Genomic DNA, 25,991 nt, shown 5'->3' with positions numbered 1-25,991 from the left:
TATTCGGTTTACTAATTTAGTTTAAAAATTTAGTGTCGCTAGCATTACCCTTATTTCTCAACGACTCGGAAGTGAAAGGCCAACTCCAGTGGTTTGGAAGACATAACCATATGGTCAGAGCCATTTATCACTTTCACTTCCACTTCATCTGGAGGATTTTTCTCGATCATCCACCTCTGCTGATCCTCCTTTATTGTATTGTCTTGCCTATACACGATAAATACTCTACGAATCAACCCATATTTCTCCTTGGTGAGTTTTATTTCCTCATTGATGATCGGAAAAAATCTTACCAAGGATATTGCTAATTTTACATCTTGTGGGTACACATACACCCAAACAAATTCAATCTATACTAAAATTGAAAAAACATTGTTTTATTGTTCATAAGAACAGTGTCTTTCCAGTTTTATCCCCAATTAGTTTATTTTATTTCCTCCATTTCCCTTGAACTAGAAATTTGAAACTCAGAACCCCAAACTTGCTCATATGTCGCTCCTATGTTGGTCCACTGTTTTCCTTTTCACCATGACCTTTGCTGCAATCTCGCCACTTCCCATTTTCCCTTGCTTCTGACGTCGTTCTCTGAAACCTTTGTAGAGCTCATGCATGTTGTGTTGATTTCAGATTTTCGCTATCAATCACTCAATTTTTCACAAAACATTATTTTTGCATTTTCTTTAAGAATTTAGTGTCTAATTTGGAAATCCCATCTACAAACAAGTAAAAATTGGACTTCATGAATAGTATAGGTTCATTATGTTTACTCAAAACACTACTTTTATGTTGAATATTTTTTACTTTTATGAATCTTCCTGAGCTCAAATTGCATTAAACCCGAACTTTTTTAGGAATATAAAGTTGGAAAATAATTCTCTTTAGTTTACTGCTTTAAAAGATATGAGGATTGTTTAATGGATTATTGTATCTTCAGGCACTGGACTTGATAAGGGGGAAAAATGTATTATTGTTGATGGATTCATCATTGAATGGCAGTATGCGAATGATGATGCCACAAAAATGGTTGAACTTGCTTCCAAATGTCTTCAATCTAAGGCTAGGGATAAAGGAGATGTTAAGTTTCTTCTCGCAGCCATTGCACTGCTTAAAAAATAGAAATAGGTTTCGTGTTATCCTGAAGTCATCAGTTTGCTATTTATTTGTTTCATGTGATACACATAGTCCCTCTAATTGTTGATATTGGTTGGTTAAGGTGGCATCTCATGTTTTAATGGGCCTCCAGAAAAACAATATTGTGGTTCCAACCATGCTTTATCCTCTTGGAGATGCATTTGCCAACTATTTTGTTCCTTATTGTAAACACGTATGTAAATAGTATTGTCTATTGTATATATATTTAAAGCTTTTAACATGTTTTTTATAGTTTTAAAACCCGCAGCATCGAGCGGGCAATTTTTACTAATGTTACATCATGTGGATACACATACTCCCAAACAAATTATACATATACTAAAACCCAGTTTTCAGCAATATTCATTAATAGTGAAAGGGCGGAATGCCGTTGGTTAGCTCTCTCTTCCTCACTTTTTTCCTCATTGCGCATCTGTCAGCTTCTATGCGATGGAAAAGTCGGGCGGTTCCATTTGCTTCCAGACTCTTTACACTTGTTGCTCATCATGGAATTGAAGAAGGATGGAAAAGGTGAGCTTTTCCATTTGATTCCATCAGCTTTTCCATTTGATTCCATAACAGATATCTCGGGTTCTGTCTCAAGCACGTAACCCTAGCCTCCTCAAGAAGGTTCGTCTCTCTCTCTCACCATTCTCTCGCTCTTAATCCTCGACTTCTCTCTTTCACTTTGTTGATGGTACTTTCCTTCATAAACTACACACCATAACCTCCTCTCGCTGAAAACGGTGAATTGGTGTCGATTAAAAAAAAAAGCCCATAAAAGGTATTGTCTTCTGTGAGTTCTTCACCCGATTTGAGTGGTAATTTTGTGTTTTGCATATTATGTTTTAAAAATAGGTTTTGTGTTCGAATTTCGTTTTTGTAATTTTGGGGGTTTTGTTTCTAACCTCGGATCGTATATCTTGGTGTTTGATTTGGTTTAGTTTTCAGACTCAGGAGTCTCTTTTTTTTCTTCAGATTTTGGGGCTTTTATTTGCAGGCTTCAAAGCTTTTTGTACTCAAGTAACATTGGCCTCGAGGTGAAATCTATGAATTTGACATATTGTTACTTAAATTTAATGAAAACAATGTTGTGGTCTGGACAGAACCCTAGAAGGAGGAGGCATCAGAGGTTGATCATTTGGAGCTTCATTATGCGGTACAGCCCCAGAAGACGAATGCAATAAATGCCTTTGGAACAAACCCACAAATCTCTGATGATCAAGTAAAACCTGACCATCAGATTCCTTCATCTGGTCAAGCTTCCTCTTCATGTTTGTAGCATAGTCATGTGCGAGCCGGTGCAACTGTTTATTCTCATGCTTGAGCCCTCTAATCTCCTGTTTGAGACTCATCACTTCAGCCGCCAATGATTCAACTTGGCGGGTTCGAGCAGATAGGCATTGGGCCATATTAGACACAGAACCTGCACACTGAACACTGAGAGCCAGAGAATCCTTAACAGCCAACTCATCAGACCGTTTGGAAAGTAGTCTGTTATCTTTGGGAGTGAGAAGGTTCCTGGCCACTACCGCAGCGGTCATATCATTCTTCATCACGGAATCGCCAACGGTAAGAGGACCAGTAGGGGAGACGAAGGATGGGCGCCATATGTTGTCTGGAGAAGGCGGGGCTGCCTCTTCAACAAGGTTCAAGTCAAAACGACGGTCGGAGGGGCCAGACATTTTCAAAGGTGTTGAAGAGAGAAGAGGTCTGACAAATCAAGATCTTAGAAGTGCAAGAATGGAGCTTCTACTGGTGGATATTCAAGTGTGCTTTGGAACTTAATGTCAGCCCCTATAAAAATATGCACTCGACGAAACTTCAGAAATCGAAGAGGCGCCTGCTCAGAAATCGAAGAGGCGTTTGCTTTCTCAAAAGCTGGGCTGCTATGAGACCACGAGGGTCGATCTCAGAAATCGAAGAGGCGTCTGCTTTCTCAAAAGCTGGGCTGCTCAAAGATCATGAAGGCCGATCTCAGAAATCGAAGAGGCTTGCTTTCTCAAAAACTGGGCTGCTCAGAGACTACGAGGGCCGATCTCAGAAATCGAAGAGGCACCTACTTTTCCAGCCTTGTCAGCACCTGTCACACGCACACTCAGCTTTGCGAAAATTATGGGCATTCTGTCGAAGATTTCTGGCGAAGTAGAAAGCACATGAATCGTACTGTTCAATCACCCACTTCCCATACGCAACAGTAGCTCATGGGTACCACAGATAACTTTGCCAAAGTTCTCTGACAGAGTTGAGACACGTGAAGCTTGCAGCTCCCACTACATCGTTCTGACCAAGAAGGGTAAAAGAATAGCAAAGAAACAACACTAACAAAGTTTAGACACATAAATTTTGAAGGTCTAGCTACCATATTATTACCCACAAGGGTAAAGGAACAGTACCACTGCTGGATAATTGGAAAGTCCCTGTGTGTCAACCTCTGTGCTTCGTGGCAAGGTAGACTAGCAAACATGCCCAACCTTTACTTACATTCGAGAAAACACTCCCAACAAGATTGCTTGCTCCAAAATCGAAGAGGCACCGCCCTCCGAATCTCGAGAGCCAGCCTCCCAACATGATTACTTTCTCAAAAATCGAAGAGAGGGTAAAGGAACAGTACCACTGCTGGATAATTGGAAAGTCCCTGTGTGTCAACCTCTGTGCTTCGTGGCAAGGTAGACTAGCAAACATGCCCAACCTTTACTCACATTCGAGAAAACACTCCCAACAAGATTGCTTGCTCCAAAATAGAAGAGGCACCGCCCTCCGAATCTCGAGAGCCAGACTCCCAACATGATTACTTTCTCAAAAATCGAAGAGACACCGCTCCCCGAATCTCGAGAGCCAGACCCCTAGCAGGAATGCTTTCTCAAAAATCGAAAAGGCATCGTTATCTGAATCTCGAGAGCCAGATCCCCGACAGGATTGCTTGTTCGAAAACCGAAGAGGCACCACTTTCCCAACTTCAAGAGCTGGATCTCCTTGGATAAAACTTGTCTGTAATCTTCACACGCAACATCAGCTTTCCAGATACCATAGACCACTTTTTCAAAGTGCTCTGACCGAGTTAAAACATGTGAAGTTGGCAGCTCCCACTACCGTGCTATGACCAAGCAGGGTAAAGGAATAACATTATTACTTGATGTTAGGGAGACTCCTATATATGTCGACCTCCATCCCCAACGGACAGGCAGACCTGCAAAAATGCTCAACCCTTCCTCTTATCTGAGAGGGCACTCCCAACGAAGCCTTTCGAAATATTCAGCTTTCTTTCCCCCTGATAATACCTCTGTAAACAAGCTATACTAGAGCAAGAATATCTCATATCATCAGGGTTAAAAGCAAGAGTATCCCATATCATGCTTTTTCCCTGTCTTTTCCTTTGGCCTTGTTCTTACCTGCAAGACAAGGAGAAAGAGAGCAATCAGTCAGCACTTGGAATCAAGCTTCCAGCCAGGAACTGACTGCCTGGAACCCCTTACCTGATTACTTACCTAGCATTGCTCTCGAGTACTCATCTTCAACATCTTATGCTTCTAGGGAAGATACCGCATCTGCCTGAGGAACATATAGGGCAAGTGAGAAAGATACAAGGAAGTATGTGGAGACAAGCGTAACAGCACATGTTCCGATACATCCACTACTCTGTCAAAAGCAAACGTATCCCATATCAGCAGGGTCGAACGTACTCTAGATTTGATGGACTTGTTTTGACCCTCAAATTCTTCAGTCGGCCTTATACTCTGGAGGAAACCGGAAAACCCTCCAGCCCAGTTCAAGAATAAGCCTGTGGAAAGTTACTTATTCAAAAGCAAAAGTATCTCATATCATCTCTTCTCATTTTTCTTCTCTTTATCCATCATGTTGCCTGCAAGATAGGGAGAATGTGAACAATCAGCCGGAGCTCTGATTGCTTACCTTGTCTGTCACCTCTTTCAGCAGATCCCCTAGCTCGGCGACTTGGGGGACTCCTACTACATGGTTTGTATCGCGCTTGACCAAGCCTGAAAGTACAAATAAGCTTCAAGTGAAATTGATACATTACCTTGTGCATCTTCACCAGTTACAGATACCACCCCTGGATGGAGGAAGAGTACTTCCAGAGAAGATGCCACATCTACCTATGAGACAGATAAGGCAAGTCAAGACGATACCATACTCCGGTACTTAGAAGTTTCGTGGTTACGAGATCATTCTCCCACAATATTTCCTAATGTCATTTGTACTAAATCATTCACTTGTACTCACTAAAGGAGAGCTTGAACCTATGTACTTGTGTAAACCCTTCACAATTAATGAGAACTCCTCTATTCCGTGGACGTAGCCAATCTGGGTGAACCACGTACATCTTGTGTTTGCTTTCCTATCTCTATCCATCTATATACTTATCCACACTAATGACCGGAGCAATCTAGCGAAGATCACAAAAAGTGACCGTTTTCGCTACCTAGGATCTATCTTGCAAGAGAACGGAGAATTAGATGGAGATCTCAACCATAGAATACAAGCTGGATGGATGAAGTGTAAGAGTGCATCCGGCGTGTTGTGTGACCGTCGTAGGCCACTGAAGCTCAAGGGAAAATTTTATAAGACGGCAATAAGGCCAGCGATGTTGTATGGCACAGAATGTTGGGCGGTGAAGCATTAACACGTACACAAAATAGGTGTAGCGGAGATGAGGATACTTCATGGGATGTATGGGCACACGAGAAAGGATAAGATTGGGAATGAGGATATCCGAGGTAAAGTAGGAGTAGCCAAAATTGAAGGAGATATGAGAGAAAATCGATTTCGGTGGTTTGGACATGTGCAAAAAAGGCCTACTGACGCTCCGGTTCGAAAATGTGACTACGGGACAGAGGTTCAGGGCCGAAGGGGTAGAGGAAGACCTAGGAAAACTTTGGAAGAGACCCTAAGAAAAGACTTGAGTACTTGGATCTAACGAAGGACATGACACAAAACCGAGCGCAATGGCGTTCTAGGATTCATATAGCCGACCCCACTTAGTGGGAAAAGGCTTTGTTGTTGTATTCGTTTCGGCCTGGCCATTAGTAAGATTTTCTATATTAGTAGTGTGGAACAAGTTTCTATCATTTTGTTAATATGGACTTTCTTTGTCATTTCAATGTACTCATAAGCTAGGTTTAAGCCTTGAATTGGTTTCTTTGTAGCTGGATGTGCATTTAACTGCTTAAAATCTGTTTGTTTCGTGTTAAGGACTAACTAGGTTCGCTAGATGGAAGAGTTATATTTTTTTACATTAGAAATTTAACCTCTCTTGCATACCTGAGGTAAGAATCTTGCTTTTATAATTTTTATTTACTACATCGAATGATCTTATTTACGAATTGCAGGAAAAAGTTGTCAAGTTAAGCAAACAATTGAGTCATTTAAAAAGTTTGGTGAGTATCTTATGTCTTGGTTTGTGTTCAAGCTTGGGATTCTTAGTTAAGCTTCAGTTAGTATATTGTCATTCATTTATTTAAGATGTGGTGGTACTGTTGATGACATGGCTATAAATCACATGGTTTTTCAATTTCTGGTAGAAAAAGAAATTTAAGTTGAACCTATTTTTGGTTTTTTGTTTTGTTGTTTGTAGTTGTGGATGTGGTGTATTGTTATAACTTAAGAAGAAATTAAGAAAGTTTGGTCATTTGCTTCTCGACTTAAATTGGATTGGTTTTTTAAAAAATTTATTACATTGCTTGTTCGAAAACCGAAGAGGCACCGTTTTCTCAACTTTGAGAGCCAGATCTCCTTGGATAATGCTTGTCTGTAATCTTCACACACAACATCAACTTTCCAGATACCACATACCACTTTTTCAAAGTACTATGACAGAGTTAAAACACGTGAAGCTGGCAGCTCCCACTACCGTGCTATGACCAAGCAGGGTAAAGGAATAGCATTACTACTTGTTGTTAGGGAGACTCCTATATATGTCGACCTCCATCCTCAACAGACAAGCAGACCTGCAAAAATGTTCAACCCTTCCTCATATCTAAGAGGGCACTTCCAACGAAGCATCTCGAAATACTCAGTTTTCTTTCCCTCCGATAATACCTCTGCAAACAAGCTACACCAGAGCAAGAATATCTCATATCATCAGTGTTAAAAGCAAGAGCATCCCATATCATGCTTTTTCCCTATCTTTTCCTTTAGTCTTGTTCTAACCTGCAAGACAAGGAGAAAGAGAGCAATCAGTCAGCACTTGGAATCAAGCTTCCAGTCAGGAACTGACTGCCTGGAACCCCTTACTTGATTACTTACATGGCATTACTCTCAAGTATTCATCTTCAACATCTTATGCTTCCAGAGAAGATGCCAAATCTGCCTGAGGAACAGATAGGGCAAGTGAGAAGGATACAAGGAAGCATGTGGAGACAAGCGTAACAGAACACGTGCCGATACATCCACTACTTTGTCAACAGAAAAAGTATCCCATATCAGCAGGGTCGAACGTACTCTAGATTTGATGGACTTGTTTTGACCCTTAAATTCTTCAGTCGGCCTTATACTCTGGAGGAAACCAGAAAACCCTCCAGCCAAGTTCAAGAATAATCCTGTGGAAAGTTACTTCTTCAAAAGCAAAAGTATCTCATATCATCTCTTCTCCTTTTTCTTCTCTTTATCCTTCATGCTGCCTGCAAGATAGGGAGAATGAGAACAATCAGCCGGAACTCGAAATCAAACTTCTGATCTGGGACTGATTGCTTGAAGCTCTGATTTCTTACCTTGTTTGTCACCTCTTTCAGCAGATCCCCTAGCTCGGCGACTTGGGAAACTCCTACTACATGGTTTGTATCGCGCTTGACCAAGCCTGAAACTACAAGTAAGCTTTAAGTGAAATTAATACATTACCTTGTGCATCTCCACCAATTAAAGATACCACCCCTGGATGGAGGAAGAATACTTCTAGAGAAGATGCCACATCTACCTATGAGACAGATAAGGCAAGTGAAGACGATACCACACTTAGGTACTTAGAAGTTTCGTGATTACGAGATCATTCTCCCACAATATTTCCTAATGTCATTTGTATTAAATCATTCACTTGTACTCACTAAAGGAGAGCTTGAACCTATGTACTTGTGTAAACCCTTCACAATTAATGAGAACTCCTCTATTCCGTGGACGTAGCCAATCTAGATGAACCACGTACATCTTGTGTTTGCTTTCCTGTCTCTATCCATTTACATACTTATCCACACTAATGACCAGAGCAATCTAGCGAAGATCACAAACTTAATACTTTCTGTTGTACCAAAGTCCTCACTGATTTTGTGCATCAACAATCCTTAAGTCCTTACATTTTTGTGTTGGTAATGGACGAGTTAACAGGACATATTCAAGATGATATTCCTTGGTGTATGCTTTTCGCAAACGATATAGTGTTGATAGATGAAACTCAGGAAGGGGTAAATGCGAAGCTTAACCTTTGGAGAGAAGTGTTGGAATCTAAAGGTCTTCGCCTAAGCCGATCAAAGACAAAATATATGGAGTGCAAGTTCAGTGCAAATTGAGGCCAAAATGAGTTAGGGGTGAGGATCGGAGATCAGGAAATACCAAAGAGCGACCGTTTTAGCTACCTAGGATCTATCTTGCAAAAGAACGGAGAATTAGATGGAGATCTCAACCATAGAATACAAGTCGGATGGATGAAGTGGAAGAGTGCATCCGGCGTGTTGTGTGACCGTCGTAGGCCACTGAAGCTCAAGGGAAAATTTTATAGGACGGCAATAAGGCCGGCGATGCTGTATGGCACAGAATGTTGGGCGGTGAAGCATCAACACGTACACAAAATGGGTGTAGCGGAGATGAGGATGCTTCGTTGGATGTGTGGGCACACGAGAAAGGATAAGATTAGGAATGAGGATATCCGAGGTAAAGTAGGAGTAGCCGAAATTGAAAGAAAGATGAGAGAAAATCAGTTACGGTGGTTTGGACATGTGCAAAGAAGGCCTACTGACGCTCTGGTTCGAAGATGTGACTACGGGACAGAGGTTCAGGGCCGAAGGGGTAGAGGAAGATCTAGGAAAACTTTGGAAGAGACCCTACGAAAAAACTTAGAGTACTTGGATCTAATGGAGGACATGACACAAAACCGAGCGCAATGGCGTTCCAGAATTCATATAGCCGACCCCACTTGGTGGGAAAAGGCTTTGTTGTTGTTGTTGTTGTTGTTGGTGTTTTTAGTGATGTTGTTGCAGGTTTGAAAAAACAAATTTGAGGTTTTTATTTAGTGAGACAAATGAGTTTTTATATGGTTAAAGAGGGGGAAGAATAGAGAGAGGTAAATTGTGTCGCTAAATAGATATACTGGGTTCAGATTTATATGATCGGTAATAGGGTTGAGTGTTGTTGTTTGTGTTTTGATAATTTTGTCAAGCTTGAAAAACAGAGAGAGGAAATTAACTTTGAACAACTTAAAGAAACAAAATTGTAACAAAAAGTTCCATTGTTTATTAATGTGAGGTTTTAAAGTAAGTGTGCTTTGTAAAAAAGTTTTAATCTTTCTTAGAAATACAGATTTCTCAGTTATGCAATGGTTTGAATGCAAAAATAAAAAAATAAAAAGAAAAAAAGGTGTTTTGTGTATCTGATTTGTAACTACATTTTCTATTGCAGATTATTACCAAAGCAGTTTATATAAGCTACAAAGTGCTCTTGCTGAAATAGTAAAAAACAACGGTGAGTCAAGCCACCAAGCAGTGACAAATTTAGAATTTACAAATCTTCATTAATCATATTGATAATTATTTACACACACACATATATATATATATATGCTGCTATTTGTATGGTCCATGAAAATTTTCTGGCACATAAAAGCACGTTAAGATTATATTTTCATTTATGTCATTTTTGGTGTGTTTTATTTTTGTGAAGCAATATAAATTAGTTAGATCATATCGTATATCCTCCATGAGCTGATGTGCTTGAAACTTTTTTTTTCTTCCTTTTTTTTGGTTAGAATTAGAAACAGAGGTGAAAACATGTTTGTTGATGGTTGTCCATTTTTGTTACTTCACATGTCAATGAATTTGTTGCTGAATAATATTTATGTTGATTTTTCGTAGAGTTTGACAACGCGGCATTTTTGGATTTTAACCTAGTTGTATTTGTGTTGCATGGCTGTCTACGCTAAAGGTATGTGATTTAAACTACTGGAATTGTTAAGTTCAAATTTTTAGTATCTTCTTTGGTCTTATTTTTTACAATTTGAATAAAGTTTCATATTCTTTTTAGGTTTAATTATATTTGAATTAAATTTTGGATTGTGGTGCTTTCTTTACATTTAATGTTATTTGTTTTAGTATCTGTGTCATGTTTTTGTTAATTTTTTTTTTCCTTTTTTCCAATCTTTTTGCAGCTGTGTGTTTTTGAATTGGCTATAACAATTTATTTCCAATATGTCTAAAAGATCTACAAATGCATCAACAAATGATGGTATAAAGCAAAAACAAAACAATAGTGACACTCAATATAATCTCTTAGTCAAATATGGTCACTAGCCAAAAAAGTTTATAGAAGCAGTTATATCGAAAATTGTCAAAGTACTGTTTCGTCTGAAACAGATACATTTCTTTATTGAACTTCACGGTTTAAACATCAGTGCAGTCCTAGCAGATCAACTGTTATGCAATATGCTATCAAAGATGTCAATTATGATAAAGCACATCACATTACACATATTGAAAAAAATGGTTCATGGTTCTGATCAAAAGAGGAAACAAGTTGTAAGTTTTATCAAATAATCTTGATAACACAGTTGAAAAAATATTTGATGACGAGAATCATAATCTTATAAATAAGGGTCAAGCATTTTTTCAGAAAAATAGAATTGGTATGTTTTTATCATATATATATATATATATATATATATATGTATATTTTTTGTTTATTTACAAGTTTGGTGTTTAGTGAATAGTATGTTGACGACGAGAATCATAATCTTATAAATAAGGGTCAAGCATTTTTTCAGAAAAATAGAATCGGTATGTTTTTATTATATATATATATATATATATGTATATTTTTTGTTTATTTACAAGTTTGGTGTTTAGTGAATAGTGTGTTGTGCTTAAGTTCTATTTATTTTCCTTTTCCTATTTATCTTTTTTAGTAAAAATTGTGGAAGATTATATGAACTTTGGCGATAAAAGTCCAGATAACAATGCCTAGGTGCTCATGCTTTATCCTTACTTTCAAATTCTCACTTTTCAATTTTATTTTGTACTTAAGTTTAAAATTTTTGTTTATTCTTTGAATTAAATGCCTGAGAATTCATTTGTCCTTTGTTTTTCCTGCATCTGAAAAATGTATCTCTAGGTAGGTATACTATTACATTTTGTTTTCTGTTTCAGATTACCCTGCCATTTTGTTTTTCCCAGTTGTATCCGCATCCTTGCAATCTATCTACACCGAAGCTGACAAATATCTGTAAGTTACATGCCTGGGAGTACATTTGTCCTTTGCTTTTCCGGCATCTGAAAAATGCATCTCCATGTAGGCGTTTAATTAGATTTTGTTTTCTGTTTCAGATAACCCTGCCCCTTTGTTTTTCTCAATTGCATCCGCATCCTTACAAACTATCTATACTGAAGGTGACAAATTTAAGCTTTTCCCCTTACAGCTTTTCAACAACTAAATGTAATTACAACTTTTAGACAGTTTTTTTACATGATTGATCAGTTGTAGACCATTGTATTGCATGTCCTTCTATACTTTCTCTCCAACTCTGTTGCACAACCATCAGTTGCAAATCTATTTCATTTCTCCTTCCCCGTTTTAATTGTACTTAATTAATAGGATTTTAGATGTTTTCACTCTCTATTCATTTGGTTAGTCAAGGTATAAATCTTTTGTAGCTTACGACTTACATTTTGTTGTTCACTGTTTTTTCTTTTCCTATTTATGGCACACCCTAATATTGCCAAAGCTTACTTGAAAATGATTGGCATTGCAATTAACTTGAATCTAATTTGAAAATTACGTTTTATTTACCAGTATTCCAAATATATTGCAATTTATTTCATTTCTGTTCTTTTTTTCTAGGCAAGTGAACAATGATGTAACGAGTTGATTACCCAAGTGCCAAAATATAACAGGCCTCTTCTTTGAAGCTTTGCAAGTAAATACAGAGCTGGATGCCTTTTTACAGCATATTTTCAGCTTTTTAATGCATTTTCAATGATGTTCTTTAATTTATTTCAGATAGACTCATGAAGATTGATTAGTCTATACTTTTGATTGTACCCCCTATGGTGATGATTCACAGCCCGTTCCGGAAATGTACATTATTTTGTTATCGTTGATGTGAAAAGACTAAAATGCCCTTGAGCATTTGTGGCATTGTGGGACTATGTGTGGTTGAGGACCAATGTGTTAAGTTCTTATTATTTTGGAACCAATTGGAAGTAAGGAAAATGGGTTATTTATATACTTGATATATTTCCTAGAAATGCATTTAAATGAAAGTATGCCTTGAATTTCCATGCCAAATGCCTTTATATTTTGGTTATGCTTTTAATGGTTGCTTATATATATAAATGTGGTTCTGTGGAGGCACAGGTAAGTTCAGGTAAGCTATCTTTGAGTATGTAAACTACGAATGACTTGATCCCTATTCAGGGTATGTAGACAGTCTAACGAAACATTAGATGCAGTCATACAATAATTGAGACAAAGGCCTTAGTTGTGAATAGAATGGTTATAAATGCATTGATGAACATTGAGCTCATAACCTGCACCAGGGTGATTGCGATTTAGCCAGAGAGAGAGCTGGCACATGCCTGTATATTATGTCACCTCCCGCACCATATGCTCACATTGGATCCAAATAGGTGCACAGTCTTGTCGTACAGACCACTATAGATGATTCTGACTCGTAGGTGACTAACGTATTATCGCACAGCTAGCATTGAGAGAGTAAAATTGAGCATAATTATATTACACCTAACCTTGTCGTACAGACCATTTTCAGTGGTTCCGACTTATGTGCAGTATATTGCCGTATAGGTCATAGTAGTGACTCTGGTTAGATTGAGTTTGAGCTATGAATTTAGCCGTACAGACTACCACAGGAGTTCCGGCTAACATATCATATTTCCATAAAATCATTCTTACCTGAATTGTTTACTTTGTTATATTTTGGCATGGCTTACATATGAATATGATTATGTGAAGCATGAATTGAATTGATATGATTTCAGATATATATGTATATGCTTATATCTTGATTCTGGGAAAATTATACATGTTTTACAGCGAGGGGTTAGTTATGTTGATAAACGAAATGATTTTGTAAAACAATTGTTTTTGCCCACTCACGTTTTTTGTTTTGCGCCCTTCCAAGTTCTAAGTAAGATTGATGTTGGTGGCTATGGATCTTCAACACTTCTGACCTATTTGATTAATAGTAGGACATTCCTGGTACTATGTAACTTATACTTGTCCTACTGGATTGCACCTAGACTTTATGCTCTGAATTAGAAGTGTTTACTGTTGTAATTAACTCCTATCATTTTCTGTTTAGTAGTGCACTCGAATAATCTGGTTTTTAATTATTCGTATATTTGCTATCTTGGTCGGGGTGTGTCAGTTTGGTATCAGAGCCTAGGTTTAGCAGTCGTGTATAATTCTTGAATGTTCTAATCCTTGTAATGTCTTATGTCAGAACTATGCCGCCTCGTAGAGAGCCCCGTCAACCAGCTGAATCTAGATTCCCCGATATTGCCTAATTAGGGGAAGTAATAGTTTCTGCCATTTAGCATTCCATACTCCTCAGAGGACACCTCTTGAGACAGTTCATAATCTGAAATTGAATACCTTCATGGGAAATGAAGGTCATGAAGGGGCGGAAAAATGGTTGAATCATGTGGAGAAGACCTTTCAGGTGATGCAGAGTCAGGGGAATCTTCCTCCTGATAGGTGGGTCGAGACGACTACTTGGTTTTTGGGGGAACAGCCTGCATCCTGGTGGAGACAGGAGTCTTACGAGATGACCCCAGAAGAGAATGTGGACTGGGGAGTGTTTAAGGAGCGGTTTCGGAAAAAGGTTCATTCCTCCTGCATATATCGATCTTAAGAAACAAGAGTTTACTCATCTGAGGCAAGGAAAAATGTCCGCTAATGAGTATTACAGGATGTTTACTGATCTGTCTAGATATGATCTGGAGGTTGCTGCTAATCCGGTAGAGATGCTTCTCCATTTCAGCTTGGGTACTAAGAAGAAATGGCGTTCCATAGCAACATCGACTCACTATGCCTCTTACCAGGAGTTTTATGAGATTCTATTGAGAATTAAGGTTTCAAAGAGCATGCCTAGTGAGAGTGAGGACGAGGAAGGAAATAATGGGGGCCAGAAGCGAGATAATAAAGGAAAAGGGCAAGCTTTTCAAGGACCCCGCAAGACCCAGAACTTTAAGATGAGTGGTGGCAGTTCCAGCTCTTCTAGAGGGGGATTGAGTACTAATATGCAGAAGAGAGGTGGCAGGTTTACTAGAGGCCCTAGGTTCCAGAGGCGGAGAGATTGTGGTGGTTCAGGTGGATCTGGTGCTCCCTTATGCCGCAGGTGTAATAATTGGCATTTTGGGGAGTGTATGAGAGGCAACAATGGATGTTATACTTGTGGACAGATGGGTCATAGGGCTGCTCAATGCCCTCAGAGTCAGCAGAGACCCCAGCAGCCTTCTTTCCCACCACCTGCACCTACCCAGTACGCTTCAGGATCTGGTGGTTATACTCAGACGGGGCGATGAGGTGTCTATCACTACCAGGGTGATGCCGCTCCCTACACCTTAGGACAGCATCAGCAGTATTCTCAGGATCTTCAGTATCATAGTGGGTACCCTTAGTACCAGGAAGGATCTATGTCTTCTCAGCCTCATTCAGCCTGAAGTTCTCAGTGGTATCAAGGGGGACAGCCCCAACAGGGAGAGATTGCTGCTAGTAGTACAGGACCTTCGAGGCAGTCGGGTCAGCAGAGGCAGGGATGTGGTATTCATGCCAACAGAGGTCGCAGTGGACGACAGCAGAACCAGGGGCGTATTTACAACATGTCACTGCAAGATGCTCAGAATAATCCAGATTTAATCATGGGTACGTTAAATATTATTGGTCATTTTGCTAGAGTGTTGATTGATTGTGGTGCTACACATTCTGTTATTTCTCATACATTTGCTCAAGTGACATAACCCCATCTTATACCTCTAGAATATGAGTTAGAGTTTTCTATGCCTAAAGGGGATAGATGTTTTGTGGATCGGGTATATCTAGGATGTCCAGTGATAGTAGAGGATGTTATTATGCCGGCTAATCTTATGCCGTTGAATATTATGGATTTCGATGTGATCTTGGGCACTGATTGATTGCACTATAATCGTGCCAAGATAGATTGTTATGGGAAGACAGTCACATTTCATTGTCCTGGATTACCTGAAGTTACATTTGTAGGAGAGCCTAGTGGGGTGAGACATGGTATTTTTTTTAGCCATGAAAGCAAAGAGAATGTTGTCGAAAGGTTGTCAAGGTTATTTGGCTCATGTGGTGCTGAATGATGATACTCCTAGTAGTGTGGAGGATGTTCGTGTGGTCAGATATTTGCCGGATGTATTCCCTGAGGATTTGTCTGGATTGCCGCCAGATAGAGAGGTGGAGTTTGTTATTGATCTGCTTCGAGGTACGAATCCTATATCATTGACTCCGTACAGAATGGCTCCTGCTGAATTAAGAGAATTAAAAGTACAGTTGCAAGAGTTAGTGGATAAAGGTTTTATTCAGCCGAGTACTTCACCTTGGAGAGCTCCAGTTTTATTTGTGAGGAAGAAAGATGGAACTTTGAGGATGTGCATTGATTACAGGCAATTGAATTGGGTAACAATTAAAAACCGTTATCCATTGCCTCGTATAGATGATTTATTTGATTAGCTCAGAGGTGCCTGTGTATTTTCTAAGATTGACTTAAGGTCGGGTTACTACCAGCTGAAGATTAAAAATGAAGATGTCCCTAAAACCACATTTAGGACTCAATATGGTCATTATGAGTTTCTTGTGATGCCATTCGGGTTAACTAATGCACCTGCAGCTTTTATGGATTTGATGAATCGAGTATTCCAGCCATATTTGGACAGGTTTGTTATTGTCTTCATTGACGATATTCTGGTATACTCTAAGTCTAAGGCTGAGCATGCTAGACATTTGAAGTTGGTATTGAACAGTTTGAGGGAACACCAACTATATGCTAAGTTTAGCAAATGTGAATTTTGGTTGAATCAAGTAGCATTTTTGGGACATGTCGTTTCTTCTCAAGGCATTCAAGTGGATTCCTAGAAAGTAGCAGCTGTGGAGAATTGGGAGCAACCTCAAACCGTCACCGAGGTACAGAGTTTTCTTGGCTTAGCAGGTTATTATAGACGGTTCATTAAGGATTTTTCAATGATTGCTTTACCACTGACGAAGTTAATTCGAAAGGATGTTAAGTTTGAGTGGGATAGTAAATGTGAGCAAAGTTTCCAGCAGTTGAAGTACTATCTCACCCATGCACATGTTCTAGCACTTCCAGATGATAGCGGTAATTATGAGGTCTATAGTGATGCTTCTCTAAATGGTTTGGGTTGTGTATTGATGCAACATGGTAGGGTAATTTCTTATGCTTTGAGACAATTGAAACCTCATGAGAAGAATTACCCTACACATGATTTGGAGTTAGTAGCTATCATCTTTGTCTTGAAGATTTGGAGACATTATCTTTATGGTGAGAAATGTAAGATCTTCACATATCATAAGAGTCTCCAGTATCTATTTACTCAGAGAGATCTTAATCTTCATCAGCGGAGGTGGATTGAGTTACTTAGTGACTACGATTGCACGATTGAGTACCATCTTGGTCGTGCAAATGCAGTTGCTGATGCACTTAGCAGGAAGACTCTAGTCAGACTTAATTCCATCTATGATTGTCATGTTCCTCTCCTAGCAAATTTGAGGTCCACTAGAGTGGAGCTAGGAGTGGAAGATCGAGAAGAAGCCTTACTTGCTAATTTTCAGGTTAGGCCAGTTTTAATTGATCATGTGCTTGAGGCTCAGATGATTGATGAGGAGACTCAGGAAATAATTCAAGCAAGGCATCAAGGTAAAAAGAAAGATTTTGAGATTCAAGAAACTGATGGTATGCTTATGCAGGAAAGCATAATGTATGTGCCGAATAATGCAGAGTTAAAGAAAGAAATTTTGGATGAAGCACATATTTCGGCATATGCGATGCATCCAGGAGGCACTAAAATGTATCATACCATTAGACCATTTTAATATTGGCTAGGTATGAAAAGAGAAATTGTCGAATATGTGAGTAGGTGTGCCATTTGCCAACAGGTTAAAGCTGAAATGAAGAAGCCGTTTGGATTGATGCAGCCGCTTCCCGTTCCACAGTGGAAATGGGAAAATATTACTATGGATTTTGTGTACAAGCTTCCTCGTACACATAATGGTTATGACGGCATTTGGGTAGTAGTTGATCGGCTTACGAAGTCAGCACATTTTATTCCAGTAAGGGAGAAGTATTCGTTAAGCCGATTAGCTAAGCTATTTATTTCACAGATTGTGAAGTACCATGGTGTGCCAGTTAATATTATCTCGGATCGAGATCCCAGATTTATTCCAAGTTCTGGATAGCATTCTAGGAAGCTCTTGGTACGAGATTGCTTTATAATACGGCATATCATCCTCAGACAGATGGACAATCTAAAAGGACCATTCAGACATTAGAGGATATGTTGAGATCTTCAGTGCTGCAGTTTGGAGATAGTTGGCATGATTGTTTGGATTTGATGGAATTCGCCTACAACAACAGATATCATTCGAGCATTGGGATGGCACCATTTGAGGCGCTTTATGGGAAATCTTGACATACGCCTCTATGTTGGTCAGAGGTTGGCGAAAGAGTTTTAGTGGGCCCTGAGATTATGGATGTGACTACACAAAATGTGCAGGTAATTAAGTCTAACCTGAAAGCAGCCCAAGATCGACAAAAGAGCTTAGCAGACAAGCATGCCACTGATCGGAAGTATGATGTAGGTGATTGGGTATTTCTAAAGCTATCACCTTGGAAAGGTGTTGTACGATTTGGAAAGAAAGGAAAGTTGAGTCCTAGGTACATTGGACCATATATGATCACCTAGCGAGTCGGCGAAGTTGCTTACCGGCTTGAGTTGCCTCCAGAGTTATCCAAGGTGCACGATGTATTTCATGTTTCGATGCTTCGACATTATGTTTCAGATCCTTGACATATGATTCCTCCTCAACCTTTGAAAATTAATCCGGATTTGACTTATGATGAGAAACCAGTGACTCTATTGGATTGGAAGGATAAGGAATTAAGGAACAAGACCGTGCGCCTGGTGAAGGTATTATGGAGAAATCATTCAGTGGAAGAAGCTACTTGGGAGACAGAGGATCGAATGAGAAAGATGTATCCACGCTTGTTTTATGATTATTAGTAGATGTAGTGGTTGTATGTAATTTCAAGGATGAAATTTTATAAGTTGGGAGATTGTCACAGCCCGTCCTGGAAATGTACATTATTTTGTTATCGTTGATGTGAAAAGACTAAAATGCCCTTGAGTGTTTGTGGCATTGTGGGACTATGTGTGGTTGAGGACCAATGTGTTAAGTTCTTATTATTTTGGAACCAATTGGAAGTAAGGAAAATGGGTTGTTTTGATTGGTGACCCAAAATTTTGGACCACACAACCTATCTCTCTCAATCTCCCGTACTATCTCTTTTCTCTCTCATTTTCACTCTCTCTCTCATTCGAAATGGTATGGACAAGCACCCAAGACCCTTGAAACTTCACGGATCGTGGTCAAAATTAGTACCATTGTGTTCGTGAGAACCATACGAGTTCAAAGGTACCCATTTCAGGTAAGAACTCATTCGATATTACGTTGAAAATTCAAGCTCCAAGTTGAACACTATTCACGAACTTTTAAATGGTTATGTTTTAGGATAATCCAAGCTTATAGCGAGCTTGGTGAGGTCCCAAGGAAGCTCGGAGTGCTTCGTTTGAAGGTTTTGGGCGTCAGGATCGTGTGGACGAAGTTTGGCCAATTTTCTTAGAATTCTCTGGTGAGATTCCGTGACGTTTAGAGCTTTGAATTAGTATGATCGTGTTCTACAAGTTAAGAGCTTCATTTTGATATAAATTGCATGAAAAATGGTTAAGAAACGAGTGAGAAAAAGGTAGTTACAGGTCTGCCCATAATCCAGCGCCGGCGACACTATTCCGACGTCTGGAGGTTGAAGATGATGGGCATGTTGGGCGCGTGAGGCTGTTCCCTCCCCGGCACGTGGGGACATATGAGCCACCTAAAAATTTATCTAAAAATATCACGATATTCGTGAGGTTGTGTAGATCACTGTGGTATATTCATATACCCATTTTGAGCAATGTATGAGAAGTTATTAGTTCGTTTTGCCTATGTGCTTTAAAATAACGTTTTTATAGTTAATTCGCATATAGGTGAGACTTAGTTGTGAATAGAATGATTATAAATGCATTGATGAACATTGAACTCATAACCTGCACCAGGGTAATTGCGATTTAGCAAGAGAGAGAGCTGGCACATGCCTGTATATTATGTCACCTCCCGCATCATATGCTCACATTGGATCCAAATAGTTGCACAGTCTTGTCGTACAGACCACTATAAGTGGTTTCGACTCATAGGTGACTAACTTATTATCGCATAGCTAGCATTGAGAGAGTAAAATTGAGCATAATTATATTACACCTAACCTTGTCGTACAGACCATTTTCAATGGTTCCGACTTATGTGCAGTATATTGTTGTATAGGTCATAGTAGTGACTCCGGCTAGATTGAGTTTGAGCTATGAATTCAGCCGTACAGACTACCACAGGAGTTCCGGCTAACATATCATATTTCCATGAAATCATTCTTACCTGAATTGTTTACTTTGTTATATTTTGGCATGGTTTACATATGAATATGATTATGTGAAGCATGAATTGAATTGATATGATTTCAGATATATATATATATATATATATATATATATATATGTATGTATATGCTTATATCTTGATTCTGGGAAAATTATACATGTTTTACAGCGAGGGGTTAGTTATGTTGATAAATGAAATGATTTTGTAAAACAATTGTTTTTGCCCACTCACGTTTTCTGTTTTGCGCCCCTCCGGGTTCTAAGTAAGATTGTTGTTGGTGGCTCGAGATCTTCGGCAGTTCTGACATATTTGATTAATAGTAGGACATTCCTGGTACTATGTAACTAGTACTTGTCCTACTGGACTGCACCTAGACTTTATGCTCTGAATTAGGAGTGTTTACTGTTGTAATTAACTCCTATCACTTTCTGTTTAGTAGTGCACTCGAATAATCTGGTTTTTAATTATTCATATATTTGCTATCTTTATCGCTTCCGCACTGTGCACATGGCTACGTCACTCTCACGTGACGGCCAGCATGCCTTGACCTCGGTCGGGGTGTCTCATTTATACACATCAACATATTTACATTTAAAACTTTAGGCCACCCATAAATATAATTAATTCAAATCTTTTCAAAATTTCATAAGATTATTGAGAACTAATCAATTCCTACATATTAGGCAAAACAAAATATGTTTTGGTACATAGCTTTTTATTTCGTTTATATCTTAGTTTGAATTCAAGTTATTTCTTTAACGGGTACATGTGAATTTAAATGTACCCATTGATGCATTTGGGATATTTGCACCCATAAACATGTTATGGTTTTTCTGGACTTGTTACATATACAATTTTTATAACGTGTATATTTGAGTTCCACATTACAATTGGTACATTCTTTCTCACAATTCCTTTGTTGGGGTACAATTTCAATGTGTACATATAAATCTGAGATAATATTATAGATGGGTACAAAGATGAACACAAAAGGTAGATTTAATTTGCACTTTGTGGGTAGAAAGACAAAAGAAAATTTTGGTTCATGGGTACAAAGATTGAAACATAAACAATTGTACCACAAATATACTACAATTAATGGTGTTATGATTTTGTACTCTGCATCTTTTGGATTGCTTGGGTGATTTTACAGAAGAAAATTGTGTGTGGGTTCTAGTTGGCTAGGTTGTACCCACCAATAAGCAGTGCTAATTTTTCAAATTTGAAAATCAAATTAAATGGATATTTGGTGTGCTTGATATCACTAATATGTGATATAAATTTGGGATAATTTGGAGGTCTCAGCGGAAAGGTTAGTAATTTAAGGTGCATATATGTTCATCGTTAAGGTGAGCTAGCAAAATGTAATTTTTCACAATATAATAAATGGAGGACTTGAATCAAAGTTTTTAAACTAATAAGATGTGAGTCTATAATATATAATTAGTTTTTAAACTAATAAGATGTGAGGGCATTTGCATCATTTTAACAGTGTTTTTTAATAATTAATTTTTTTTAACAGTTGTTTTTAATTAGTACCTCACAATAGGCTAGCAATAATGTGATTCAATCAGTTGTTCATTAAATATTATTTTCTCTATTTTTAAGCACGTTCAAAACATCTTAAGATGAGTGTAATGCCGGTTATAAAAAAGGTTTTCAGCACGCACATAATAATGTGATTAAATTAGTTGTCGAATAATTTTTCTTTTGAACAAACAATATTATCTACGCTAAGGGAGAGGGGGTGTGCTTAGTCTCACAATGAGCTAGCAATAATGTATTTCAATCAGTTATATATTAAATATTATTTTCTCTATTCTTAATGTAAATTCAAAAGAATGTCGATGGAAATTGAAAGACCGGTTTTATTATGTGAATTCAGCTGCTTTGAATGGTTTGTAAGGGATTTTTTCTAGTTTGATCTAAGGTTATTCATTTACTTCCAATATTTGACTTTCCTTTTGTCAATTCACACATATAAATACATTTAAAATGTGTAAATCGCGTGTAGAACGCCATGATTCAAAAAATGTCGTCTGCATTCACTGAGCGCGTGCATGAAGGCTAGTATTACTTGAAAGGCACCATTTTATAATTTGGTTTACAACAATTTCCTCATGAAGAGAGTAAAACCAGTGAAACAAAGAGACTTACTTGAATTAAGAGGAACGAGGAAAAGGAAGAAGAGGAAGAGGAAAAGAAAGAGGGAGAGCTCCTTCCAGAGACTATCCATAGTGTGTGCCTATTTGTAGGCAAAAACAAATAATAAAGTCTAGTGCGCTCTACTATATAAATATAAGCATACATTAAATGCCTTACGCGTTGAGAAAATGAGATAAAAGAGGTTGACTTTGTATTGAGTTGGACGTGGATCTCCCACCAAACTCAACAAATTAGGGGTTTTAGGTCACGTGTTAACCCTGTTTTTAACTCTTAAGCAACTCCTACAACCTTTTTGTGAAATCCCACCCCCGGATTTCACTTTTTAAAATTACATATTTCGTATTCTTAGTTTCGACACGTTTATAATTACGGCGTATAGTTTTTTTTTATAAGCAAAATGATGAAAATGCCCTTAATGAACTAAACGGACTTTTCGAGGACGTATTTAATTCCTATATATTTTGTCACTTTTATTTACATATTTGGATAGAGCTCGACATAATGAGTGCATAGGTGGAGACCGTTCACCAAACAGAGTTATAACGAATGAGATATAAACGAGCAAAGACATGAGCAAAATGGTCATTTGGCCATTATCTAGAAGGCTCCAGATTTGCTGGAGCACTAATTTGGTGCCACATGTGTGGCTAGGATGGAGAGATAAGGGAAAGAAGGGAGAGACGGGCCAATCAGGGGGGAGAAATAAGGGAAATGAGAGAAGTGGAAAAACAGCCAACCCGGGTCACTTCTCGACCTGTTACACCCGCGTGACCCGACCCGGTCCCTACGTGAATTTTTGACGTGAAATCGTCAATTTTTCCAACGAAATTTGTCAAACCAACTCCACGACCTTCCTTCCTGCATTTCTACTCAAACCCGACGAGTTTTGGCTCTAGTTTTGCGAAGAACGGCTTTAGTGGTGCCGAGGTCCCATGGCGGCAATCCGCCATTTCTAAAACCAATTTCATCAACCAGCATCACCAATAGACTCCGCTCAACTTTAGGAACAAAGCCCATGCATTGGTTGAGGAGTCGGAGTTCGTTTTGGCATCAAATTGAGAACATCCATTTCTAGGGATTCCGGTGGATCGATGCGTTTTCAAGCCACTTCCCAACCAAATTGGATTTCGGCCCAGGTATGAAAATTATTCCCCTTGATTTGCTCTACATTTTTGTGAAAATTGGTAATATTTGGAGTTTGTCAGAAAGTTGGGTTTCAGTTGCCGGAAATCGCCGCTTGCGGTGGCGCGTGGCCAGTGGGCCAATGATGCCTTTTTTAAGTTTGATTAGATATCCTGATTTTAGATTTGATATCCATTTGATGTGATTTGATTGTTTAAACCTAGTTTCATTATGGTCCGCCTCTTGATCATTATAACCATCGACGATCCAATCGTTGGATCGTCACCCAACTTTAATCGATATAGCACATAATATTTGAGGACATTAGAAACTGACGGATTAGGAATCCGACGTATGGATCTTGATGAATTGAATATTTAAGTTTGTAAAACTAATTGTTGACCGCCACCTAATTCTAGCAATTGGCGAAGATCCAACCGTTAGAATATTGTTCTAGAAGATAAATGAGACTCTTGGGAAATTACGGATGGGAATCCAGGGGCGGATATTCTGGATCGAATTACGTAGGGTTGTGGACCCCACCATTGACTGAGAGTTGACTTTTGGTTAACATGTTTTAAATTGTTCTTAAATACTAAAACTAGTACTACTAGAGACTAAGTGAAGTCTTGTGGGCCTACATTGGTTAGTGAGTGACTTTAATATATGTGATATGGTTACTATCCTGATTTCTTATATTAGTATCCCTTGTGGATATGACTTGGTTTTATAAATATGTTTTCTATAAAAATTGTTATTTTTATATTTGATCATCGATCTATTTTTATTAAATATGATTTGACTTGTGCATTAGAAATATTTGTGAAATGTGATTTGAAGTGCTTGTTGGATTGTTTGCGAAATGTGAGGGCTAGTAATGGATCGTTAACCCACTTTGATGGGGATTTGTTGTTTTGACACTTGTTCATTTTCAGCTTCTTGATTCGTTCTAAATTGAGTACTTGTGCTTTGTTTCATTTCGTTAAGCTTTTGTAAATTGAGCACTTGATTCATGTCTTATTTCTTCTACTGTTGTTATGTTTCTTGGACTTCCGCTCGGTTCCATTGAGTCTGGTTCCCTACTTCGTCTAGATTACATTGAGTGGTTCGGAATCCCTCGTGCTTTGAGATTCCGTTGAGTGGTCCGGAATTGTATCCTGCCTTGGATTTCGTTGAGTGGTCTTATATCCATTGTACTCCGATATTCCGTTGAGTGGTCCAGAATCGTATCCACTCGGATTCCGTTGAGATGTTTGGAATCCCTTCTACTCTGCGATTCAATTGAGTGGTCCGAAATCCCGCTTGATATTTTGGTTCCGTTGAGTGGTCTGGAACTCGATGTTGTTGGATTTCATTGAGTGGTCCGAAATCACATTCTTTAGAGATGTAGGCTTCAGCCGGTGTCGCTCTAGCCCTGCATTTTGGTGTATTGTACGTGTTATTGATTGATGTGATTGTGAAATGGTGTTGGAAAACACATGTGTGTGTGCATGATGACAACTCCTATTTGGCTTATGGTTGATGTGTAGTGTGGTACTATATGTTTCTGTTAAGAAGTGTTTTACAAAAAGTTCAGAATTTAAAAAATGATGAACCACGAATGGCTTGATCTTGTCGGAGGGTATGTAGGCAGTCTAACAAAGAGGTTAGATGCAACCATAGAGTAAACGAAAAATTACTACGCAATTCGAATCCTGAGTTGTGCTTTGTCCATATCCCGAAGGCGAGGTATGTTAGATATACGAGTACTTGGTGAAGTCACATGTTGATCCTGAATATACGTCGGGATCAGCCCGTGACACTTTTCATAATCATTTCTCTTAACACCTCAAATAATATTAAACTTGCCCAGTGGCCTAGTATATATTTGTATCTCAAAGTCAAGTGACTAGTTATATTTATAATATTGTGTTATCAATGAAATCAAGGTATTATAATTTTACAAATACCTCATTAACTACCGTGGAATAACTAAGAGCAGGGCCAGGCATGAAAGCGGTGACAAACACAGCAACATAAATTATGCTACCTAGTCTAAAGATGTGACATTGTGCCCCATGGAGTTCAATAGAGTTGCCAATTTATACTAACACCATGCTCCCTGACCGGCTCCGTGAACTAGCACACAGTGCTTTTTGCCATCTGAGCATTGGCTGGGTTGTTTTTGGTTGGGTGGAATTTGAGTTGGGGTGCAGATTGTTGCTAAGCAAAGAAATAAAAAGAAAAGGCACCAAATGCTTCACGCTAATGCGTTTCATCTTTCAATTCGTAGGCCTCAACTCAACTAGTTACCGCTTCTTGGCCAAAAAAAAAAATAGGGGGGGGGGGGGGGGTGGGGTGTTTGAACATTAGTTATTGCAAAAGATTAAAATTATAAAAAAAATAAAAAACAAAAAAACATGATGCTAGATTAGATATTCAATTTAATCCCTTGAAGTGTACTTTTATCAAAATTTATATTCAATTTTTGTTATTTAATGTGTATTTTTATGTAATCTCTCCACATTAAATTTTAATTGTATTAATATGCATGTATTTAGTTCTTTAATTATAAATGAACATGAAGGAGAAAATATTAAAAGAAATTTGTGATACAAAAATATATAAATACATAA

The 25,991-nt window shown here is 38.4% G+C and overlaps 1 protein-coding gene across 1 annotated transcript in view; it reads right to left on the bottom strand.

Annotated features, from left to right (window-relative positions):
• Positions 1–2,207: 2,207 nt before the first annotated feature.
• LOC126602826 (uncharacterized) overlaps positions 2,208–25,991 on the bottom strand; it is a 66,814-nt gene continuing 43,030 nt past the window's right edge. Inside the window, exon 2 of the mRNA XM_050269676.1 lies at positions 2,208–4,607. Within this exon, the coding sequence (XP_050125633.1) occupies positions 2,208–2,816 (609 nt within the window). The 5' untranslated portion in view covers positions 2,817–4,607. The remainder of the gene's footprint in view (positions 4,608–25,991) is intronic.

This window comes from Malus sylvestris, chromosome 15 (genome assembly GCF_916048215.2).
Source record: "Malus sylvestris chromosome 15, drMalSylv7.2, whole genome shotgun sequence".
Taxonomy (NCBI): Eukaryota; Viridiplantae; Streptophyta; class Magnoliopsida; order Rosales; family Rosaceae; genus Malus; species Malus sylvestris.
This window is presented reverse-complemented; position numbering and strand designations above follow the sequence as displayed.